Below are 22945 nucleotides of genomic sequence, written 5' to 3'. Positions count from 1 at the left end.
TTCTTTTAAGGGCCTGTAGGCTGGGTACGAGATACCCTTGTTTAATTCTTGTAAGTTGCGCCTCGATGACAAGTGATTGTAAAGCATTGTAATGCCTTTAATAGGCTTGAAGGATTGAGAGCGGGTCAGCTCTTTATGGTGTTTTGAAAGGTGCCTCTAGGAGGCTTGACATTACTAGATGGGAGCAAGTGCTCCATGTAATGAAGGATTTTCTGCCCTTTGGTAATTTGTGGTTGTGAGCTGAGGGCTCAGGAATTATAAACTTAGGGATCGAAGCCCAGAATTTGTAAAGACCCCTTAACTTGTGTTTTCGCTTGTAAAATTATCATTGTACCTGTGTTTTTTTTAATGGTTATTTCACATAGTGAAAAATTGTTAAATCTTGTTGTCTATTGAAAATATAACCTTTATTAAAATTTTAATTCATTTTTCGAACGTGTAGTTAGACCCATTCCAGCCCGCACCTTCTTTCACCTCTGCTGTTCCACAGATACTTCGGAATAATAATAATAATAATAATAATAATAATAATAATAATAATAATAATAATAATAATAATAATGTTCTGGACCGTCGTCAAAATGTGCGGACCGCGCTGGAAACGGGTTCTGGTCGGGTAATGACTACGAATACAGTCCGGCCGGGGGTTCAGTACTGGCAAGCCACCCAAGACGACACCACGCCGGATCTCCTCAAGGATTTGATCCATATTAAATATGTTTGTAGGAAAATATGGCAAAGATTCAGGGACCCAACTGACCGGGTGGAATAGCTGGACCTAGCCCGGGAAGTACGAAATCCATTGCTGAAAGAAAGATGGAAATATGGGAGGAATTTTGCCGTAATCGCTCAGAAAACGAGTCAGATCGCGAATTTTGACGGATTCTCTCAGAAAACCAGTCAGATCGAGAATTTCGGCGGATTATATATAAAACGTTAAGCATTCAATTATAAATTTCAGTACAATACCGTAGCGAAGCACGGGTATCTTTCTAGTGTTAGTATATACTGCAAACCACATACATATTATACTTCCTTATGAAAACAGCGAACAGACCCCCTCCCCCCCCAAGTCAGGGATAACCGCCCTCCGGAGAGTGGGAGAAGGTCCGTCCACCGCGACCATTGCACACACATGCAACTAGAATTATTAATTACAGTAAATCGAATACGATATTTAACTCCACACGACCGATTGGAAACAATGAACGGACATCTCCCCCTCAGCCACGGACGGCCACCAACCCGGGGGGAGAGACTGTCCGATCATTCCATCCATCGCTGTCACATGTCACTGGTTCTGTTCAATTTCGAAATGCCACTCACTTGTGACTGTTCCCACATTCAATTATAATTTACTACCACAGACATATTCTTTAATAGTTACTTAAATATATCTTTTAAAGTATACAACGTCATCCTTATGAGGTATTTCCTGGATTTTCACTAAGTTGTACAGTCCAGGACACCTCTTCCGTAACTACATGTAATTATCTCTGCTTTCTTTACATTTTTTTCGCAAATACCTCTAATAATATGAAATGATTTTGTTATTTTTCTCGGTTTCTTCCACTGTCTGTATAATACACTTGAAAGTGTTTACAGTTCATGTTCATTTAGAATGTTATCCAACTCTTTCCTTTCTATGTATTTGTGTCTAATGTTTCTTTTTTCTTTACAGTCCTTAATCAACTTCCATATTTGAATTACATAAAATACATTTATTTTCGTCATTTTTTCTTTTAAGGCTTTGTTTTTGTACACTCCCATCAACCATCAGATTATTCCTCTCATTTCCCTTTTTGTTAACAATTGTGTCCTTATAGTCATATTCTCACTTATTTTACAAAATTCTATTAGTGTTCTCTTGCTGTTGCATTCTGCCCTAATTGTTTGTGTGCCGGGCTGAGTGGCTCAGACGGTTAAGGCGCTGATCAACTTGGCAGGTTCGATCCTGGCTCAGTCTGGTGGTATTTGAAGGTGCTCAAATACGTCAGCCTCGTGTCGGTAGATTTACTGGCACGTAAAAGAACTCGTGCGGGACTAAATTCCGGCACCTCGGCGTCTCCGAAAACCGTAAAAGAGTAGTTAGTGGGACGTAAAACAAATAACATTATTATTATTATTAATTGTTTGTCTTTCTATATCTTTCACTCTTTGAACTACTTTCTTATGCAATCTCCTGTCATCCCTTGAAATATTACTTACCCAGTATGATCCCAATCCTATGTACTCTAGAAACTTCTTCACCCCATCCATCCAGTAGCCTTCGTTTAGATATTGCATGAAAGAGTATTGGACACAGAGGAAGTTGCAGCCTGATCCTAAATGGGCCATTCGCTTGTAAGGATGAAAAGAAAAGTTTCATATGGCCTCCAGAGGGGCCTGCTGCAGGTTTTTTTTGTGTTGACGGCCATGGGCGACCCGCTAGTCTACAGTATTTGGAGGAGGGCCCTTCTTAGGATGAAATCTAGTTTTAAAGGTGGTACAAACACTCAGTCTCCAAGTGGGAGGATTTAACAAATGAAGGTTAAAATTCCAGATCAGGCCGTAAATCGAACCACGGGCCCTTTGAAAGAACGGGCGGCGTGATACGAACACTCCCAGTGCCAATTTTCTTAAACCAAACACATCGTAATGCTGAAATATCTTAAATAGCATAACAGCATGGGTATCTCACCAGAATAACTGGTTCAGTCAATAAGTTAATCATCAATGACCTGTATTTAGGACTGGCGCCCAGGTGGTAGATTATCTTTCAAATTGTTACTTAGTCTTCCTTAAATGATTTCAAAGAACAGGGAATTATATCGCACATTTCCCTTGATAGTTATTTCCATTCCTTCAATTCTCTTCCCATAAATTAATATTTGCCTCAGTTTGTCCTCTTGAATTCAAACTTTATCTTCATATTATTATCTTTCCCACTTTTAGAGTTCCACACAAACTTATATGTCTACTAATGTCAGTCCTTGCTAATTCTTCACTGTTCGCAAGATCCCACTTAGACGAGCAGCCCACCTCCTTTCTCCCAGTTCTTCACACTACAACGTTTGCAACATTTTTTTAACAATACCCTCTTGTCGGATGTCATCCTCAACAAATACAACAAATCGTGCTGCTTTACTTTGGATCTGTTCCAGTTCTTGTGTCAGGTAATTCTGCTATGGGTCTTATACACTGGAACCATACTCTAATTAAGGTTTTACCAGAGATGTATACGCCCTGTCCTTTAGATCCTTACTAAAACCACTTTAGTGTGATTAGCTGCCACCCCCGAAGGCCGGGGTTCGATTCCCGGCTCTACCACGAAATTTGGAAAGTGGTACGAGGGCTGGAACGGGGTCCACTCAGCCTCGGGAAATCAACTGAGTAGAGATGGGTTCGATTCCCACCTCAGCCATCCTCGACGTGGTTTTCCGTGGATTCCCACTCCTCCAGGCAAATGCCGGGATGGTACCTGACTTAAGGTCACAGCTGCTTCCTTCCCTCTTCCTTGTATATCCCTTACAGTATTCCCATCCCCCTGCTAGGCCCCTGTTCGGCATAGCAGGTGAGGCCGGCTGGGCGAGGAACTGGTCATCCTCCCCAGTTGTACCCCGGACCCAGAGTCTTAAGCTCCAGGACACTGCCCTTGAGGCGAAAGAGGCCAGATCCCTTGCTGAGTCCAACGGAAAAACCGACCCTGGAGTGTAAACGGATAAAGAAGAAGAAGACTAACACCCCTAATTACTCTCACAACTACATGAAGAGACCTGTAATGTTTATTTACAAACTCGATGTGCTTAGCCCAATGAAGACCTTTCCTTGTATTAACAACTAAGTACTTATGGCGATCCCCGTGAGGTACATTCGCCCCATAATTGAGAGGACATTTCTTCTTGGTGTAATTTTTACAACATGACTATCCATTGCGTTTACTTCCATACCATTCATTGTCTTCTGTCCACCTCACAACATTGCTGAGGTTTTCTTGCAATCTCTCACAATACTGTAACTTACTTTCTAAACTATAGAATGTAACATTGTCCGGAAACCTTACCTGTGATACCAGTTCTTAACCATATACCTGTAATTTATATAATGTGATTCAGCAGCCCCTTCCAATAACCTTAGCTGCAGCCCAACTAACGTGCACATGGTTATAGGGGTGCTATTCCCTGCAGATGTACTGTATGGTACTAATGTTCAGTGAGCACATTTTGCATACGATTCTGAACCCTAGCGATATGTTATATCATCCCTTCGCAAAACATGATGCCTTTAAATATTGTAGCAACGTCATTTTACCATGTAACTATGTTAATGTGTCTGCCTCTGTGGTATAGTGGTTAATGTGATTAGCTGCCAGCCCCCAGAGGTCCGGGTTCGATTCCCGGCTCTGCCACGAAATTTGAAAAGTGGTACGAGGGCCTCGGGTGATCAACTGAGTAGAGGTAGATTCGATTCCCACCTCAGCCATCCTAGAAGTGGTTTTCCGTGGTTTCCCACTTCTCCTTCAGGCAAATGCCGGGATGGTACCTGACTTAAGGTCACGGCCGCTTCCTTCCCTCTTCCTTGCCTGTCCCATTCGATCTTCCCATCCCTCCACCATGCCCCTCTTCAGCATAGCAGGTGAGGCCACCTGGGCGAGGTACTGGTCATTCTCCCCAGTTGTATCTCCCGACCCAAAGTTTGAAGCTCCAGGACACTGCCCTTGAGGCGGTATAGGTGGGATCCCTCGCTGAGTCCCAGGGAAAAGCCGACCCTGGAGGGTAAACCGATTAGGAAGAAGAAGAAGAACTATGGTAATGTGCCATTCCTCGTGGCCGGGTGTAACGAAGAGCGGGATTAAAAGCATTAAACTAGGTAACAGTGCAGTAATTAATGTGTTAAACACCGAACTGGATGGCTTATGTACTCTGATCTCGTCGTACTAACAGCATGTTTACTGCATTGTAGCGTAGTGGATGTGGTTAGGCGTTCACCTAGCATCCGACGGAATGTGCCAGGGGCGGTTCGAATCTTTTTTCATCGATATGATGCTTGAATTCGTAAACACAGGCTCACGTTTACGACATTCAAACAGTAGAATGACTCTGTTATTAATCTTGTGCCCTGCGCATACTCCGCTGGTTAGGGCCTGAATGTACTGTAATCTCTGCTGTCATTCGACATGTTTTCCATAGAGGAATACGTTGTTGACATGCTCCTCATTTATGGGGGGAGCAAGACAAAACGAGTGCGAAGTACTACGTCTGTACCAGGAACGGTAACCCGACTGGCGACACCCGGCTGCTACGACATTTCGCCGTGTTGAAAGACGCGTAAGGAGAACAGGCGTGATTTCCAACCAGCCACCAGTCCGCGATAGGCCCGTTACATCGGGTGAAACAGAAGAGGCCGTTCTGGAGACCACTCGCAATAATCCACACATCAGTACAAGGGCGATTGTACGACAGGTGAACATCAGCCTGCCGTACGTCTGGCAAATACTACATGAACATAAATTTCACCCATACCATTTTGAGCCACACCAAGAGCTCCATGTGTGGGATTTCGAAGCTCGAATGAAGTTCTGTCGGTGGATATTGTGCAGGCTGGACAATGATGCAGCATTCGTATGGCATATCTTGTTCTCCGACGAATCGCGCTTCCACAATAACGGGAACGTCAATCGCCACAACATGCACGATTGGAGGTCTGACAATTATCACTGAGTGCGATAGGCGGCCCGTCAAGTACGATGGGGAGTGAAAGTTTGGTGTGAAATCTTGACCTGCAACATCACCGGATTTAACGTGAGGACATTTGAAGAGCGTCGCTTATACTCTAGCGCCGGAAAACCGCGACCAGCTCCGGCGACTCATCACGGACGCCTGCCGAGCAAATACACCTGGAATACTTCAGCGCGCAGGACGATCTATTGGATACTGGGCCCGAATGTGCATAAACCAAAACGGTCATCACATCGAGCATTTGCTGCGATAAAACACTGTCAGGGCAATTGTGTTCCTATTATTTCCGGTCAGTATGTGTCCGGCCTGCTAACTAATAGGCTCTTCTTAGGGACACAAACACATTCATTCACATACAATTTGCATGAAAGCGGAGATTAAACTTAATTTGCGTGCGGTACGTATTAAGCAAATATTTCCATAATTTGTAATCTTCGCTCCGGACTCGAACATCCCACCTGACATGCAAGGCCGCTCCGCCACGCCTTTACCAACTACACTACGTTTCCTTTCGGCACACTGAGCAGCTCATGGCAAGTATTAGGTTTACTGCGGTCACAATACCAATTTTAGTGTTCCGCTGGCGTGTCAGGTTCATATGATCCAGATGGCACACGAATGCCTTCCAGTGTTTAATACGAGTATAACATTACGGTGTCCTATCATGGTGAGGCGGTAAATACCAAGATATCCGGTTCTATTGTCTGAGCATAACGGCAGGACAGATGTTTTCAGGACGGAATGAATATTGTGGGTTGCATAAAACTGCATTGGACGTGGCGGCTGAATCGCGCTGTATACGAAAGAAAATAAATTTAAATGTCAACAATACTGCCCAGTGGACATCCCGCTTAATTATTAGAGGATCAGATAAAGACTCACGTATTCTTATTTAATTTCTATTTTCTGGAAATGTTTTTTGCTAGCGGCTTTACGTCGCACCGACACAGATAGGTCTTATGGCGACGATGGGATAGGAAAGGCCTAGGAGTTGGAAGGAAGCGGCCGTGGCCTTAATTAAGGTACAGCCCCAGCATTTGCCTGGTGTGAAAATGGGAAACCACGGAAAACCATCTTCAGGGCTGCCGATAGTGGGATTCGAACCTACTATCTCCCGGATGCAAGCTCACAGCCGCGCGCCTCTACGCGCACGGCCAACTCGCCCGGTTTCTGGAAATGTAGCCACCATTTCAATCATTATTTTATTTAGTGCAATAGCCCTCATTTCCGTCAGCATTCTTCCACTATCTACCCGATGAACAGCCTTGGATAGGTCAATAGCAATACAGTCCATCTGAGTTCCTGAATCTAACATATTAACTTTACCCTGCTGGAATAGTACAATTTGAACCCCAATGGAGTATTTCTTTCCGAAACCAGAACTTCCTTCTCTCAAAACAGTTAGAAATGTTGCAAATGTGTGTGATAATCAGAAGGACTTCTTTTCCACAGCTAGCATGCAACACATGTCAAACTGATTGGCCACTAATTATAATACTTACGTTTGTACAATGAGGCTTCTGTACCATCTCTCCGTTCATTTGGTAAAGCTCCTTCACGTAAACAGTAATGAAATACATATTGCAGATACGGCACTATATCCCAATCCATTGCCTTTAGCATATCCCCAGAAATGTTATCGGTCCCAGCTCTTTTCTCTTCTTCTTCTTAATCTGCTTACTTTCCAGGGTTGGTTTTTACCTCGGACTCAGCGAGGGATCTCACCTCTACCGCCTCAAGGGCAGTGTCCTGGAGCTTCAGACTCTGGGTCGGGGATACAACTGGGGAGAATGACCAGTAGGCCAACCTCGCCCAGTTGGCCTCACCTGCTATGCTCAACAGGGGCCTTGGTGGGGGATGGGATGATTGGAAGGGATAGACAAGGAAGAGGGAAGGAATCTGCCGTGGCCTTAAGTTAGGTACCATCCCAGCATTTGCCTGGAGGAGAAGTGGGAAACCACGGAAAACCACTTCGAGGATGGCTAAGGTGGGAATCGAACCCACCTCCATTCAGTTGATCTCCCGAGGCTGAATGGACCCCGTTTCAGCCCTCGTACCATTTTTCAAATTTCGTGGCAGAGCTGGGAATCGAACCCGGGCTTCCGGGGGTGGCAACTCATCACACTAACCACTACACCACAGAGGCGGACTAGCTCTTTCCTCACTTTCAAATTTTGCAACTGTTTGTAATTTAGCCTAATATCGTACGTTCAGTTCATTACTTCGCCTGTATTTTTAACCTCCTCTACCTGGATATTTTCCTTATTTCTAACTATCTTTACATACTGCTGACTAAATACTTCAGCCTCCTCTAGGTCGTTACATAGGCTATACACTGCGATTGTTCATTAATGATCCACGTAATGCTTTTCTTGGAACCTGATACAGCCTTAAATGATATACACACCCTTCCATTTTTCCCTAAAATTTATATGACTGCCTTTTATATTTGCCATCCTGTTATTAGCTCATTTTGGCTCGCCACGAATTGTTGGAATTCATTGCCTTCTACATGTGGTTTTTATTATGCAGTGAAGGAAGGTACTCACGATCAAAATTACTCGCAAAGACACACTAATTTTTAGATACACTGCCTTCGGATAAATAAATTGTGATATCTTACCTTTAGACATTGGTGACAGCATGTGGTACTGTACTGAAGTTCCACCAGCGCTCTGTCCAAAGATAGTCACTTGGTCTGGGTCTCCACCAAATGCCGCGATGTTCTGCTGTACCCAGCGTAATGCTAGGACTTGGTCCTTCATTCCAACATTGCCCGGTGCAACTTCATCTTCCGTGCTCAGGAAACCTGCAAGAAATTAATGGATCATACCATTACGATCGCCTCCGCCTTTTCTCTTTCCAGGGTTTTTCTCAACTAGTCTGGATGGGTACTACATGTGAATTAAGGCGAGTTTTACGAGCACATAACTTTCCTGGCGCTATCTCTATTTGGATTTACTATTGCGTGTTTCTGTGATGGTTGGCAACACAGAATCTCAGCCACCGAACTATTGGATTTCATTAGACACAGGTAAAATCCCGCCCGGCCGATATCACACCCGGGGCCCCTCTAAACCAAAGGCCCCTACACTGACCATTCATCCATGGAGTTGGACAAGGAGCTTATGAACATGGTATTGAACTTAAGTGACGTCAATGGTAGTCATGATACTGACAATAACCACATTCTTTACGGAGACAGTTGGATTCGTACTTCATAAAGGTACCTGGACAGAACGATAAAGACCGAGCTGGATAGTTCCAGTCACTTAAGTGCGTCCATTATCCAGTATTCGGGAGATAGTGGGTTCGAACCCCACTGTCGGCAGTCCTGAAGATGGTTTTCCGTGGTTTCTCATTTTTACACCAAGCAAATGCTAGGGCTATACCTGAAGTAAGTCCACGATCGTTTCCTCCCCATTCCTAAGCCTTTCCTGTCCCATCCTCGCCATAGGACGTGTATGTGCCGGTGCGACTTAATACAACTTGTAAGAAGAAAGAAGAAGAAAGAAAATGTCTGTAAACGAGAACAAGCCTGACTTATAGAGTCTGAATAAATATATATATATATTTTTTCTAGTTGCTTTACGTCGCACCGACACAGATAGGTCTTATGGCGAAGATGGGACAAGGAAGGGCTAGGAGTAGGAAGGAAGCGGCCGTGGCCTTAATTAAGGTACAACCCCAGCATTTGCCTGGTGTGAAAATGGGAAACCACGGAAAACCATTTTCAGGGCTGCCGATAGTGGGATTCGAACCTACTATCTCCCGAATACTGGATACTGGCCGCACTTAAGCGACTGCAGCTATCGAGCTCGGTGAATAAACATTTGATTTTCTCAAAAAAATCACTAAAAGTAAGTAAGCTAACCATGTATGAGAATACTGAATACTGAATTCTGAAACAGTAAACACAGTGACATTTTGTAAGCCGCAGTGTTAAGCACCGGAAATACTTGTGTGTGAACTTGTGTATGATGATGCTGGATTCAGAGTACAATGTGATGACGTACAATGTCCTCACCTGCCAGCAACACCATTAAACTGGCTTAATATTGCTGTTAGATTAGGTGAACCTTGTCTCTTCTGTTGTCGCACCTCTCCGATAGATGGTGTTACTCCTGAGTTACAAAAACTAACTCTTCACTGTCGGTCACACAACAGGTAGAGTACGCCTGGGTATTTCCTCCGCAGCGAGCCTACTTATGGTCTGCTGTTGCAGAAAGCATTAAGTCGGCAAAAGCAGCCACGCCTGCTAGTTGCCACTGCAGTGAATGGCAAAGGCAAACTGTATGTGAAGGGTAGATTGGCTCCGGGTTGTTAGTGAACAGTAAGCAGTGTATTACTTGAGAGTGCTATTTTGGATTATTCGTGTGGGTGAAGCTTTAGAAGAAGTGTGATTGCAAGATTGGAAGTTTCCCGTATGAGAACAGTCTGCTCTAGCAAACTAGGGTTATTAGGTGATATAGTGAAGATCAGTGTTTTGTGTTTTCTACTTGCAAGCTCAAGCATCAATTATTGAACTCAAGTCTTTCATTTATACTAGTGTGTTTACATGAGTAAGCGAGTATTGACTGGGTGAAATGTCGTAGACACAGCCCATAAGCATCAGCAAGCAAGCAAGCAACAGTAAGCAGGGCAGTGTGCGTACGTTTATGCGAAATACTAGAGACAGTGTGATAATACTCATTATTGAAGAGAGAGAGTTTCTGGTTAAACACGTTTCTTGTGCAGGTGATCAGTTTGCAGAAGATATGAAACTGAATTTTTCATAATACTCACTGTTCAGATCGCGAAACTGTACATGAAATAGTACGTAAATTTCGTGGGACCGGTTCAGTTCATGACGTAGCAAAAACTGGCAGGCCTACGATTTTAACGGACAGAAAGCTAATAAAATATCGGATACGATGTTGCAGAGTCCTAAGAACTGAACACACCAGTCGGCACAAGAATCCTAAATTCAAGCGGACAGCAAATTAAGCTGTCAGAAGAAATTCAATTGTACACCTATAGATAGGGATGGGCTGCGAACGAAGTCGCGAAGAGTCGAGACTGCTACCTCTGGAACCGGCACTCTCGACTCCAGTGTCGAGCCCACTGATGCAGTAACGCCATATATCAACTGTTGTCGGAACTGCTTCGAATTAAAGTTCCACGTTCCTGCCTTGGTAACTCGTGATACGATGAATACAAGATGATTATTAGCCAGCAAACATTAAATATTGTTTCGGGATTTTATCAACGTTGGTGTTAATGTTGTAGGTCTATTTTGGCTACGATGGTGATAATGATGACGATAATTGTAGTGGTAATAATAATCTGACAGTATACGTTTACATACTCGCCAATATTAACTTGAACCAGTTCAGCTCCGCGGTGTAGGGGGAAACGCTTTCGTCTGTCACCCGGCGATCCCGGGTTCGATTCTCGGCCGGGTTAGGTTCTTAATTGTAAATGATTAATACCCTGGCCTGGGGCATAAAACAGAAAAAAAAGAAGCGAGTGCTTAGAGTAGCCTATGATTTTACAACAAATATTTTACCAAACATTGTGCGTCATAATAGCCGCCTCCGCAGTCTAGGGAGGCCCCGGGATCGATTCCGGCCAGGTCAGGGATTTTTACCTGTATCTCAGGTTTCGTGCTCACGTTAAGGTAGAGACCGGGTCTAGAAAGCCATGAATAACGGTCGAGAGGATTCGTCGTACTGAACACACGTCACCTCGTAATCTACTGGCCTTCGAGCTGGGCAGAGGTCACTTGGTAGGCCAAGGTCTACCAGGGCTGTCGCGAAAAGGGGCTTTTGTGTATACTACTACTACTATTAATAATCATAATAATAATAATAATAATAAGAAGAAGAAGAAGAAAAAATATTGTGCAAAATAAAATCAAACGCTCTCCACAGTTGGGCACAACGAACCAAAATAGTAATAATAATAATAATAATAATAATAATAATAATAATAATAATAATGTAACAAGACTTAACGTGGTCCTTGAATTATAATGATAACCTACTACCTGTTTTCCAGACAGTGACCGGGTCCGGAATGGAATGAATGAAGCCCCCATCCTGCGGCGAGGATAGGAATTGTACCGGTTGGCGAGGCCTGTCGCACTCCTCTGGGGCAATGATGAATGACTGACAGATACAATGAAAAGATGTTGGAGAGTGTTGCTAGAATGGAAGATGACAGGGAAAACCGGAGTACCCGAAGAAAAACAAATCTTACGTGGAGTGACCGGGATTTGAACCACGGATTCTAGCGGTGAGAGGCCAACGCGCTACCGCCTAAGCCACGGAGGCTTTTAGTGGTGTAATCCATGTTCGAATTATGTTAGAGGATTTACCCATATTAGATTTGCTTTCATCATTCATGTGCAAACGCAATGGGCAAATGAGCAGCAACATGTATGATATTCCATGTTATTTTCCGCACCTCGACACGCTAGCGGCCCCGCAATGAGAGTAAAGTTCGCTTGGAGTCGCGAGGCTTCATGCGAACCGAGACCGGTGTTCCGAGTCGATGGAGTCAACGCTCTCGATTCGAGGCTTCAGCCGCTCCCATCCCTACCTATAGAATTAACGTGGTTGAAGAATTAAAACAAACTGATCACGCATGATATTCATAAATCGGCATACACACAGAAATGTGGAATTAAACTTTCCTTACAGACGAAAATCTCAAAATTCCCGGAATTGGTTTTCAGACAATCCAGTGCAGTAAGAGAAACACCACAACATCCGCTGGAAATCGGTGTCTGGGATATCGTATCACAAGTGCAAATATATTTGAGTCTGAGCTATGCTTTCAGTGAAGAATTAATTGGTCTGAAGATGAAGACTTAGGTGTAGAAATTCAAAGGATTAAATATCTGAAGTTCAAGTACTCATTCATTTTTACAATAATGATCTTGTTAACGAAAACAAGACTGACAATTTCTTCAAGGTATGGCCTCTGATCGAGATGCTGAATGCAGACTTTCAACAGTTTGTTGTGTTTAAAGAATGTCTAGCTGTGCATGAAATTATATTTTAAATACTACAAACACAAGACCATGAAACAGTTCATCAAATAAAAGGCTACTTTCTGGTACGAGTTAAGGGCCATGTGTGGATTTAGTGGTTACGGTTTCAGTTTTAATCTGTATTCCGGACAGAATCAGGCCGAGGTTAAAGACGGGATATATTATTAGGATTTCATGTTGTTCTGAACATGCCATACTGTATAGACAATCCTGGTAGTGACATAGTGTTCGTTAACAACTTTTTCACTAGGAGAGACCTCGTGATCCATTTCCGATTCCTAGGATATAGAGCAACAGGTACTGTGAGAATCGAAAGTTAGTACGGAGATGAAGAAGATTCCTGTAATGAAATATTAGGTTAAGTTTACTTCAAGGTTCCCGTTCCCGTTCCCGTTCCCGTTCTCGCTCTCGTGAAGTACTGTGAACTAACGTGTGGAACATGGAAGCTTCTCCGTTCTCGTTCTGAGCCTTGGGACAGATTTTTTTCTTATTATTGTACTGCCTACTATAGAGAGTGACCTGCCTAAATTTGCTATCTAGTGAGTAGCTTGTGAACTTACTGAACATCGTAAGTAACGTTGTTAAGAACAATCGAAGTTCAAAAAACGTAACGTAACAGTTACTTTGTCACGGCTGATTATTTCATAGTCAGGTGATCACGTTCACATTTGGTTTCAGATATTTTAAAAAGATTTTTTCGCTAAAAAACAATTAAAAGTAAAGAACTGATGGTGAGCTGCTGTCAATATTCACTTTCGAATTGGCACAAAAATGTTGATATTACTATAAATTTCAAATTCGTCGTATAGTTTCGAATGGTAGCTTAGAAGAATGTACGGCACTTCCTTAAAATCAGTTAAGCATCGGCAGTTCCTAACCTACTTAAGTTTGGAAAGGATTAGTCGGACAGTGGTGCAGCATTTTTCGACAGTAACCTCTAAAAGGATATTACTCTTGTTAAAATGCTAGCAATTTCCTTCAACAATTAACTTGTAAACTTGTAAATGTGTGATGGAATGATAAAAAATGAGTAACATTAGCAACTAATTTTGACATATTAAACATTTCTCAAGCGTTTCAAGGTCGAGTATGAGCGTCAACGCACGAGTTACTATACGATTATGGAAGCTCCTAAGGGAATACAACTGTCATATTAGAGGAATTGATCCCAAGGACTGGCTACTAGGCAAATTTCACACTGAAATCCACGGGGAAAGTGGTATTGTGTTCTCTTTACCCAAATTGTTGAATGACAATCGCAAATTTTTGGGTGCTTTGTAGGCTTATAAATAGAAGTATTTCCCCGTATATTATGAATTTTCGGAAGAGCTGTAACTTTCAGTTACTTGAAATTAAATCTTGGAAGCTAAAACAAAGGGAAAAGTCACTGATACGGCATTCAAGTTGCTTGAGAACTGTGCCTGCCTTGATATCAGATTCAATGGGTTTGATCATCTGCTTGCTCCAAGAGACAAACAGAGAAGATGTGCCTCTCAACGATGTCCTACAAAACCCAGAATATATTGTCATAATGATGTGTGACCCTCTGCATACACTGTTTCTATGTTTACCACGAGAAAAGAAAGCTGACGTACATGATTGATGTTAACAGTTTGGAACCGGGCGAGTTGGCCGTGCGTGTAGAGGCGCGCGGCTGTGAGCTTGCATCCGGGAGATAGTAGGTTCGAATCCCACTATCGGCAGCCCTGAAGATGGTTTTCCGTGGTTTCCCATTTTCACACCAGGCAAATGCTGGGGCTGTACCTTAATTAAGGCCACGGCCGCTTCCTTCCAACTCCTAGGCTTTTCCTATCCCATCGTCGCCATAAGACCTATCTGTGTCGGTGCGACGTAAAGCCCGTAGCAAAAAAAAAAAAAACAGTTTGGAGACTTGATATGTTTAATGCCCAGCGTTCTCATACGAGACATGGTATTATCTACTAATATGTGACACCTATCCCTACATTTTTCCTGTTATTTTATGTATATTAACGTGTTTTAATGCATATAGACAAATATCTCTTTAGAAACTAAGAAAAATAGTTTGGGCATTACTGGGAAAATAAAGTTTCCTGGAAATTACTGTGCCTAAAAATTAATTCAAGAGTGTTTTGAACCAACATTTTCATGCGCATGTACAAAGTGTGATGCCACTGTTACGAAAGTTTTAGCACCAGTTGTCTATACAAGAAGTAAAGCTAAAATTGTCCGTGCTATTAGACTCTTGAAGCCACGGACACGAGAGATTACTTTCCATTCTTATACGATTTCATTAACTATGCAATGGTGTGGAAATTACATTGTTGGATGTTGTATCTATAATCGCAGCCAGAAGATACCTCAGACAATGTAATTAAATACTCAAATAAAATGCTGGTCGAATATAATCTCACACATACGGTTAAGGTTTTCTGTGGTCATGATACCAATAACAATTTTGATGGAGTTGAAAAGAAAAGACAACACAACGCATTCAGAAAATTAAACACATATTTGTAGAGAGAATTGATGGTTACAGGATATAGTGGATATATTATTAACAATGCTATTCACTCAGCTAGTAAGTGATTGCTCATTGATTTGGAGATTGTGACAGTGAAGACTTTATCGTTCCTTTATATAGAGCGACTGAGGTTGTAAGAACTAATAATAATTTCTACATGTTGAACACAAAACAATCCTAGAGTATAGCAGAACAAGCGTCTTGTGTCTCATGCCTACAGGAAGAAATCCTGGATGTACATCAAGGACTAAAATATTATTTCCTCAGTCTAAAAAGCGCCGTTCGTCGCTAAGAACTTCCTTATAGGACCTTGTATCCACATTTCGTAACGTTGTATTGAAAGTGAAGGGTGACAGAACACCACAAATTCAACTAATGGATACAATTTTATTGGGAATAAATCTCCTTGAAAAATTCGCCCTTTCATTCGTAGTAAAGTGAAAATGCTCTTAAGTTCACTGGAAGAAGATGACTAGGTTAGAAAACAAAGAATGCAAGAGACTGCTGTAGTATTCTATGAAAACTCTCTTGAATATTTAGTTCTGTGGTTTAAACACTTCAAAACTTAAGAGATTTGCCAGTGGGCTTCATTGAAGCACATTCCTATGTATTAAATTCATAGGCAGGCGAGGGTTCTTAGATCTGGATAAGGATAATTATTTGATGAATTTTCATTCTTATAATGTAACACGAAAAAAATAATTCTGTGGAATAGATTGGATGATACTGTAGGTGTAGGTAAATGGCAGGTGGAAATCTTACTGTAGTTCAACTTTAGGACCATAATGTCAGGCATCATGAGTTTTCATCAGTCATTCAGTACATATTTTCCTTACAAGGTACAAATGGATCTGTAGAGTCTGCTCTCCCAAGGAAAAATAATTTCAAAAATACAAAAATCTCATTTTGTTCTCAGCAAGTAATAATTCAAGCGAACTTATAATAAGTTCTTGAAAGTTTTGAAGTGTTCTTCCCATTCATTAACGAAAATGCTATCGTCTGAATATAATAATACCAACAGCATTCCGTTCTCTATTAAGAGTCTAAATAACATATGTAATAAACTTTATCTGTGAAATAAAATTATCACACAACTCAATTTACAGTAGAAGCAAGTTAAATAATTTTTTACAAAACTACCACCCACCTCAGGAAAACTTAACCTGTGAACAGAAACAACCCAACAATGTAATTTACAAGCTAGTGAAATCAAAATTCTATTAAGGCCATAAACTGACCCAGGAGAATTATACAATACCTACTCATCTATTTTAAAAGTGTAAAAATCGAAAAGCAGTTATGATGAACAAGTGTAATTTCCAACAAAATGTAATGGGTTTTTGAATTTTTGAACTCTCCTCCCCACCATTTGTTAGTACCATCATCTAAGAATGAAATGTAGCATAATGTTATCCTCCGTTAAGATTCTGAATAAATTACGTAATAATATAATACACTACATCAATCATTGTATTCCCATGTCATAACCATTCCGTAGTCCGAAATATATAGGTGTACTTTTTGTATTATTGAATTTATACCCCACAACATTCTATATTTAACGTTTGTTTATTTAACACATTCAGTCCTACGTCTCGTGTTACGGGTACTTTCACATATTATAAATATTTTTGAGTATTTTTGATTTTAAAAACTTCCTTAATGCATATAGTTACGGAAGGAGAACTGATAATACAGGTTATTCACACAAAATGTCTCCTAATCCTGACTGGATGTTACGATGTCTGCAGCTGGTAGTTACTTACCGAAAACACCCAGACGGTAGTTTATGCTCACATAAACTACTCCTTCATTGAGGAGAAATTGGGGACCTTGTCCGTCTTTGTTACCAGATCCGAATAAGTAACCACCTCCATGGATCCAGACCATTACGGGCCTCAGGGGTCCTGATACAGGTAACTGAAATAAAAACAACGAATAAAGGTCAATTTCATTACAAGTAAATAGTTTCTACAACAGCCAATGTCTGCTTCAGAGAAACCCACTCAATTAATTAAAGCAAAACTGTTCTTCAATTTCGAAACAAGTAAAATAGTGTCCACAAAGGCCAACCCCGGGCCTCTTGAAATTTTACTCGAGAACTGAAACTAACGTACATTTCAAAATAGAAGCCAATGAACTAGTTTCTACAAAGGCCACTCCGTGCCTAAGAGAAAAATAACCAGTGAACTGAAACAACTCTACAATTCAATAGTTTTCTACAAAACTATCACCCGTCTCAGGAATAAGCCAGTGAACCATAACAACACAACAATGTAAGTTACAAGCTGGTTAAATGAATTCTAATAAGGCCATAATCTGCCTAAGCAAAACCGCATCAATGACTTTAAACAACTCTTACAAAATCTACGAGGAAATAAAAGTGATTTTACAAAGCCATCGCCTGATTACAAGAAACTAATGAAGTGGAACAATCCCATACCTTGATTTGGAAACTTCAAGCCTTGCTTCATTACTAACTGGCTCCAAATTAATTATATATTTCTTTATTTCATTCTTTCTTTATTTATTTGTTTGCTTATTTATGTACTTCTCCATTTCATTATTTTTCGCACAAATGACCGAGCGTTGCTTTTAGAGGTACAATACAAGAATGTACTCAAATTACAAAGTTAAAGTGTTCACATACAACACTTACATTATGATGTAGTTAAATCAAATAGTGTGTAGAAGTTCCACATGTTTGTTTTTGAAAACAGAAAATGAGGAATGCATTTATACTTCGTCCGGAAATGAATTACATACATTTGCAAAGCAGGATCAAAATGACTTCTTGCCATACGATGTTGAATTAATTAAATTGAATTATGTTTTTACCACTAGTTTTGTAAGACAGGAAACTTATTACTTATTACACATACGTATTTTACCTCACCAGTCTATTTATCATTGAAGCTGAACTTCAACTCTTTTCAGGTCTGTGCTCAGGGATAGAGAAATAACTAACCTCTCGAGTGCCACTGCTTATCCTGCATCACACAGGAACCACAGAGTTTCGATGCTACTGCTGTCTAGCAATAAACCCAAAATTCTTCCGGATGGTTCACATGGCTCTCCAGCAGAAGTCTTTAAAAGTTTAGCGACGAATTTAGTACCTGCTCTTCAAAATGCTTTAACTGTTGCCCCGAAAATTTCGGATCATGAATCACTTATTCAGTTATCAGTTGTTCTATTATTCAATTATCCACCCTCAGGTTAGATTTATTGAAACAGTCCTTCAGGAAAAAATTCTTTTACTCAGTCGTTCAGAACGCATATCGTTCCATGAATGTCAAAATCCTGCGTTTTCTACAAAAAGAAAAAAAAAGAAAAAAATGCACACAAATTTGAAAGGACTTTGTTATTGAGCTTCTCGTTCCGTTCCACTCGAATGTTTGATTAAACTGACCTCGGGGTTGAATATTACTCTCTTAAATTCATTCATCGGCCTACAGTAGGTACAGGAATTTGTGTGGTTTATTTATAGGTTATTACATCTCTTTTGGCTCACCTCCGGTGTGTAGACATTCAGGAAGAGGCAATCTTCATCTCCTAGTAGTGATACCGTTTCCGACGTGCCTATTTGCTTGCACACGTTTCCTTCCTGTAAGGCTTCCAGGGTTCCATTCCACGGCTCAGCGGGGACAGGAGCCTGTAAAGAAGATGAATTATTATAAATAACAGTGTATGTGTAACAATGGTAACAAGAAAGTTATATGTTCACTGACTCCTCACACCTGATGGTGGTGGTAGTGATTATTATTTTAAGAGAAAGTATTATTATTGTATTGGTTACTGTTTAAACTAATACTTTAGGATAATCATCCCTCTTTACTTTAATCGGAAGCAAATTGGAAGGGGTCTGACACTTCAAATAATGAAGGTACGGGCAAAAGAACGGGAAGGGGCACAGGAGATTTCCTATGCCGCGGAAAACTAACACAACCAAAATAGAAACAAAACAAGAGTTGGCCAAAGGAGGTCGGACATGAAACACGAAACTGGGTAAGTAATTTAAAACAAGTTAATACCAAACTCAGCTAGAGGTGGTGGTTAAAATTTTAAAACGAAGTACGACTGTGCAACAATCCTCTGCATAACAATAATTGGAGAAAAATATCATGGAAGGGGTTGAACATTTCGAAAAATGAAGATATTGGCCAAGGGCTACGAAGGGTGGGAAAATGAAAAGCTCCCTAGCACTCGCAACCTAATACCTTCGGGTTGAAATAAATAAAGTCGACCAAGGGAGGTCGGATAGAATAGATGAAAGTGAGGAGCCTGGCACAAGTAAGTGGAAGCAATGCTATGATTCAGCGAAGGGCCCGATGGTGGCCAACAAATGCTCCCAAGTTAACAGACCCGGGGACCCTTCAAGTCGCCTCTTAGGGCAGGCACTGGATACCGTGGATGTGTGGGGGCACACACAGGGGAGAAAAGTTTCAAGAACGCTTAAGAGCGTCCATAGGCTAACAAGTACTGAAGAGGTACAAGTTGCCACATGTAATCCCACACCTCAGCCCTCCCTCACCAATCGAGAAACTTCATTAAATAATGAAATCTTCACGCTTGTTTATAGGTCCAGGATATCTGCGGAGGGGCTGGTTTATAGATCCTGACGTACTAGATGTATTCACAACTTCCTGCAAATATAACCTTGAACGGTGTAAGCTGGCCTCGATCTCTTTACTGGTAAGTTCACTACTGCAGATCAGTTATTATGGAGGATACCCTATCGCTGATACAATGAATGACCTTGCCCAATTCTGAATATGGTTGTTCCAAAGACTTCTGACTCTATAAATCGTCAGGAAAACGTGTGAGCAACAAAACAAGATCTTTATAAACAAATTCACTGCACTTCTTATTATGTGTGGCTGGAGTTGGTCTAAATGTTCCAAATTATCTCATGAATATCGTTCACAAATCATTCAGGAGGTGGTGAGTCCAAGCTTTAGAAATATATATTACCCACGTAAAGCCGTACTGTAAAGCAGTTCACCAGATGAGCAACTCAGTAAATTTGTATATGTTAACATCAGTCCCGACAACACTGCATGAAATATATCGCTCCCTTTTCGACCGTGACACATTAAATCAGCCCTAAGCGAACGATGCCATCTTCCTATTGCTTCATTTGTTTGAGGCTGATATAATTTCGATCTTATGCTTCTACAGCCAATTAAATTTGAGAGTGATTTTAAAGAGTTGTGAATCAACTGAGCACCAAGGTCTGCTGTGATTGTTTTCGGACATCCTTAAATACACATCGTCGATGAAGAAAAAAATACCGCGTATCCGACAATGCTCTTCCTATACACTATTTTCCACAAGTCTGGTCACGCCTCCCAGCCACATACAGTATTTCTGGATATGCAGTCTATCAGAGCAATTTTCGTCGTGTTAATTTTCCTATGGTGATGAGTAAAGGGAGATGAACATTACCGTACTTTTCTGTAGGAATGTACGTTTGCACGATGTAATTATGCACTCCAGCAGATAAGGTAAGGAATGAGGAAGTTATTTAGAGAAGGGTTGCCCAAACCTTTTGTCTGTGTGGCCCCCTGAACATATAGCATACATGTTCGAGGACCCCTTAGCCACAGAACAAAATACTGCTTTCAGTAAACGAAAATATAATTTTGTAAAAATACCTTGATTGGTTTTATTCGTATAATATTTAGGACTAATATTTACTGTTTTGGAAAGTTTAATTTAACTTCATTTACATAAAGATACTTTGTAAATGCACAGAAGTTATAAAACTATGTGACACTTGGCTAATAATTACAACCAAGCGTTTTACAACCGTAGACACTCGAACCGAAGATCAGCTTCTATATCATCTCTCTTGCTGTACTTTGTTTTCATTTGTTAGAACAGAAAAGGTACACACATAGAGTTATGTTGTCATGAAAGGCATTGAACTCAATATTTCCTTTCTAGAAATTGTAGGATATAAGGGATACAATGGACCCAAAAGTCGATGAAAGGTTGAGTTGTGATACATTGACGGAACTTCCTCTGATTCTCCACCCAAATCATACTTTGATTTACTTTTCGCTTTACCTCTGCCTAGATACTTCGGCTAGTTTACCTTCCTCACGGGTGGGCAGTTCATGTTCAGTGCCAAAGAAGGGATTTCTAATCCACGACATTTTCTCAATCACCAGAGGCTGAAAATATGGTCTGAGTGTGGATATTAGAAATTCCAAGTTTGTCACAATTAAATCACTTACACTGCCTTGTAGTATTTCTTCTTTTTCCTCTGCTAAATTGTACCATCTATCGGCCAAATTAAGAGTTACATATACTGTACTGTAGGTAATTTATGCAACAGTGAAGGCTAATTCCTAAATTTAGGATAATGGTCTATGAATTGTGTGTGTACAATAAAATTTCACTCTTTAAATACAAATTGTATTATTATTGCGGACCTCTTATATTATCGTCGCGACCTCCTAGGGGTCCTCGGACCACTGTTTGGGAACAGCCATTCCCAACGAATTAACGAAGAAAGAGAAATATTGAATGATAGTTGGCTGATAAAAGAATGTCTGTAGTGGGGAAGATAAATGGGAAGGAGGATCGAGGACTAAACAGAGGTCGAGTGTATAGTCAGTTGAAAGAAGATGCTCCAGATAAAAAGACTTGGAGAGCCCAATTGATATTTGTCTAGACGGATACACTACACTGATGATGATGATGATGATGATGATGGGATTTTGAGTTCTATGTGATTTACATTCGAAATCTTATATTATACTTTTGAGGATTAGTGCATTTTTTACAAATATAAATTATCTACCAATTATGCTCTGTAGCACTTGTGTCCTTGAAAGACTGTTAACCTTGCCTACAATTTTCAAAGCGATCGTCCATCTCGTAAGCAGGTTTGCGTTGTTTTAGGTTAACATTTTACTTTCTCTACAGGCCTTTGTATTTGTTTGTCACATTATGTTCCCTTCTCTATAGACCTAGGGTTGAAGTTTCCCAGGCTGTAAATCTATTTTATGAATGATTCTCCTTTCTATTATTAATTATATTATTTATGTTAATTATTATATAGTAATGTCTGTGTGATCTCACTTTAATTTATCGATTGTAAATAGATGTTGGTGATCAGTTGATTTTTGCTATCTCACTGTCCCCATCGAGTTCTGAGACCCGGCTCCTCTTATACTGCCGTAACACCATAACTTTTCCTCACATGTTTACAACAAACGGCATATTCAACAGACAGAATGCAATTAATATGAAACATGCTTACCTTAAATCGGAGGTTTCCCACTGGAGGTTTCGCATAAGGAATACCAAGGAAACTGTAATATGGCGAGAGGTTTCCCGGCGTAAATTTTCTTCCTTTCAGAGTACCTTGAGGCAAGGTTACAGTCGGATATTCATCGTCAGAGAGAACCTCACCCAGCTGATGAGCAATCAAGAGCAGGAGAGTGGACACAAGTGCTGTAGTAGCCATTTCAATTTTGTACAGATCAGAAATCACTGACAGTTATATATAAATTACATATGTCCATTAGCAGTAGTTAAATTGGTACTTTAGACGCTGATAAGATATACCACTCAAGTTCTGACATCTGGCCAAGGTTCTTAATTCGTCGATAAGACCGATGTGGAGTTCAGGGTACACTCAGTACTCACACACACACATATACACCTGTTTCGTCGAAA

At 40.9% G+C, this 22945-nt stretch overlaps 1 protein-coding gene across 1 annotated transcript in view; it reads right to left on the bottom strand.

Moving 5' to 3' along the window:
* Nucleotides 1-22733, bottom strand: part of LOC136877176 (esterase FE4) — a 75530-nt gene extending 52797 nt beyond the window's left edge. Inside the window, exons 1-4 of the mRNA XM_068228725.1 lie at nucleotides 22527-22733; nucleotides 18768-18908; nucleotides 17023-17176; nucleotides 8341-8526 (exon numbers count right to left, since the gene is read on the bottom strand). Coding sequence (XP_068084826.1) covers nucleotides 8341-8526; nucleotides 17023-17176; nucleotides 18768-18908; nucleotides 22527-22733 — 688 coding nt within the window. The remainder of the gene's footprint in view (nucleotides 1-8340; nucleotides 8527-17022; nucleotides 17177-18767; nucleotides 18909-22526) is intronic.
* Between the last annotated feature and the right edge of the window lie 212 nt (nucleotides 22734-22945).

This window comes from Anabrus simplex, chromosome 7 (genome assembly GCF_040414725.1).
Source record: "Anabrus simplex isolate iqAnaSimp1 chromosome 7, ASM4041472v1, whole genome shotgun sequence".
Classification (NCBI taxonomy): Eukaryota; Metazoa; Arthropoda; class Insecta; order Orthoptera; family Tettigoniidae; genus Anabrus; species Anabrus simplex.
The sequence above is the reverse complement of the archived record's forward strand: the minus strand, read 5'-3'. Positions and strand labels throughout refer to the sequence as shown.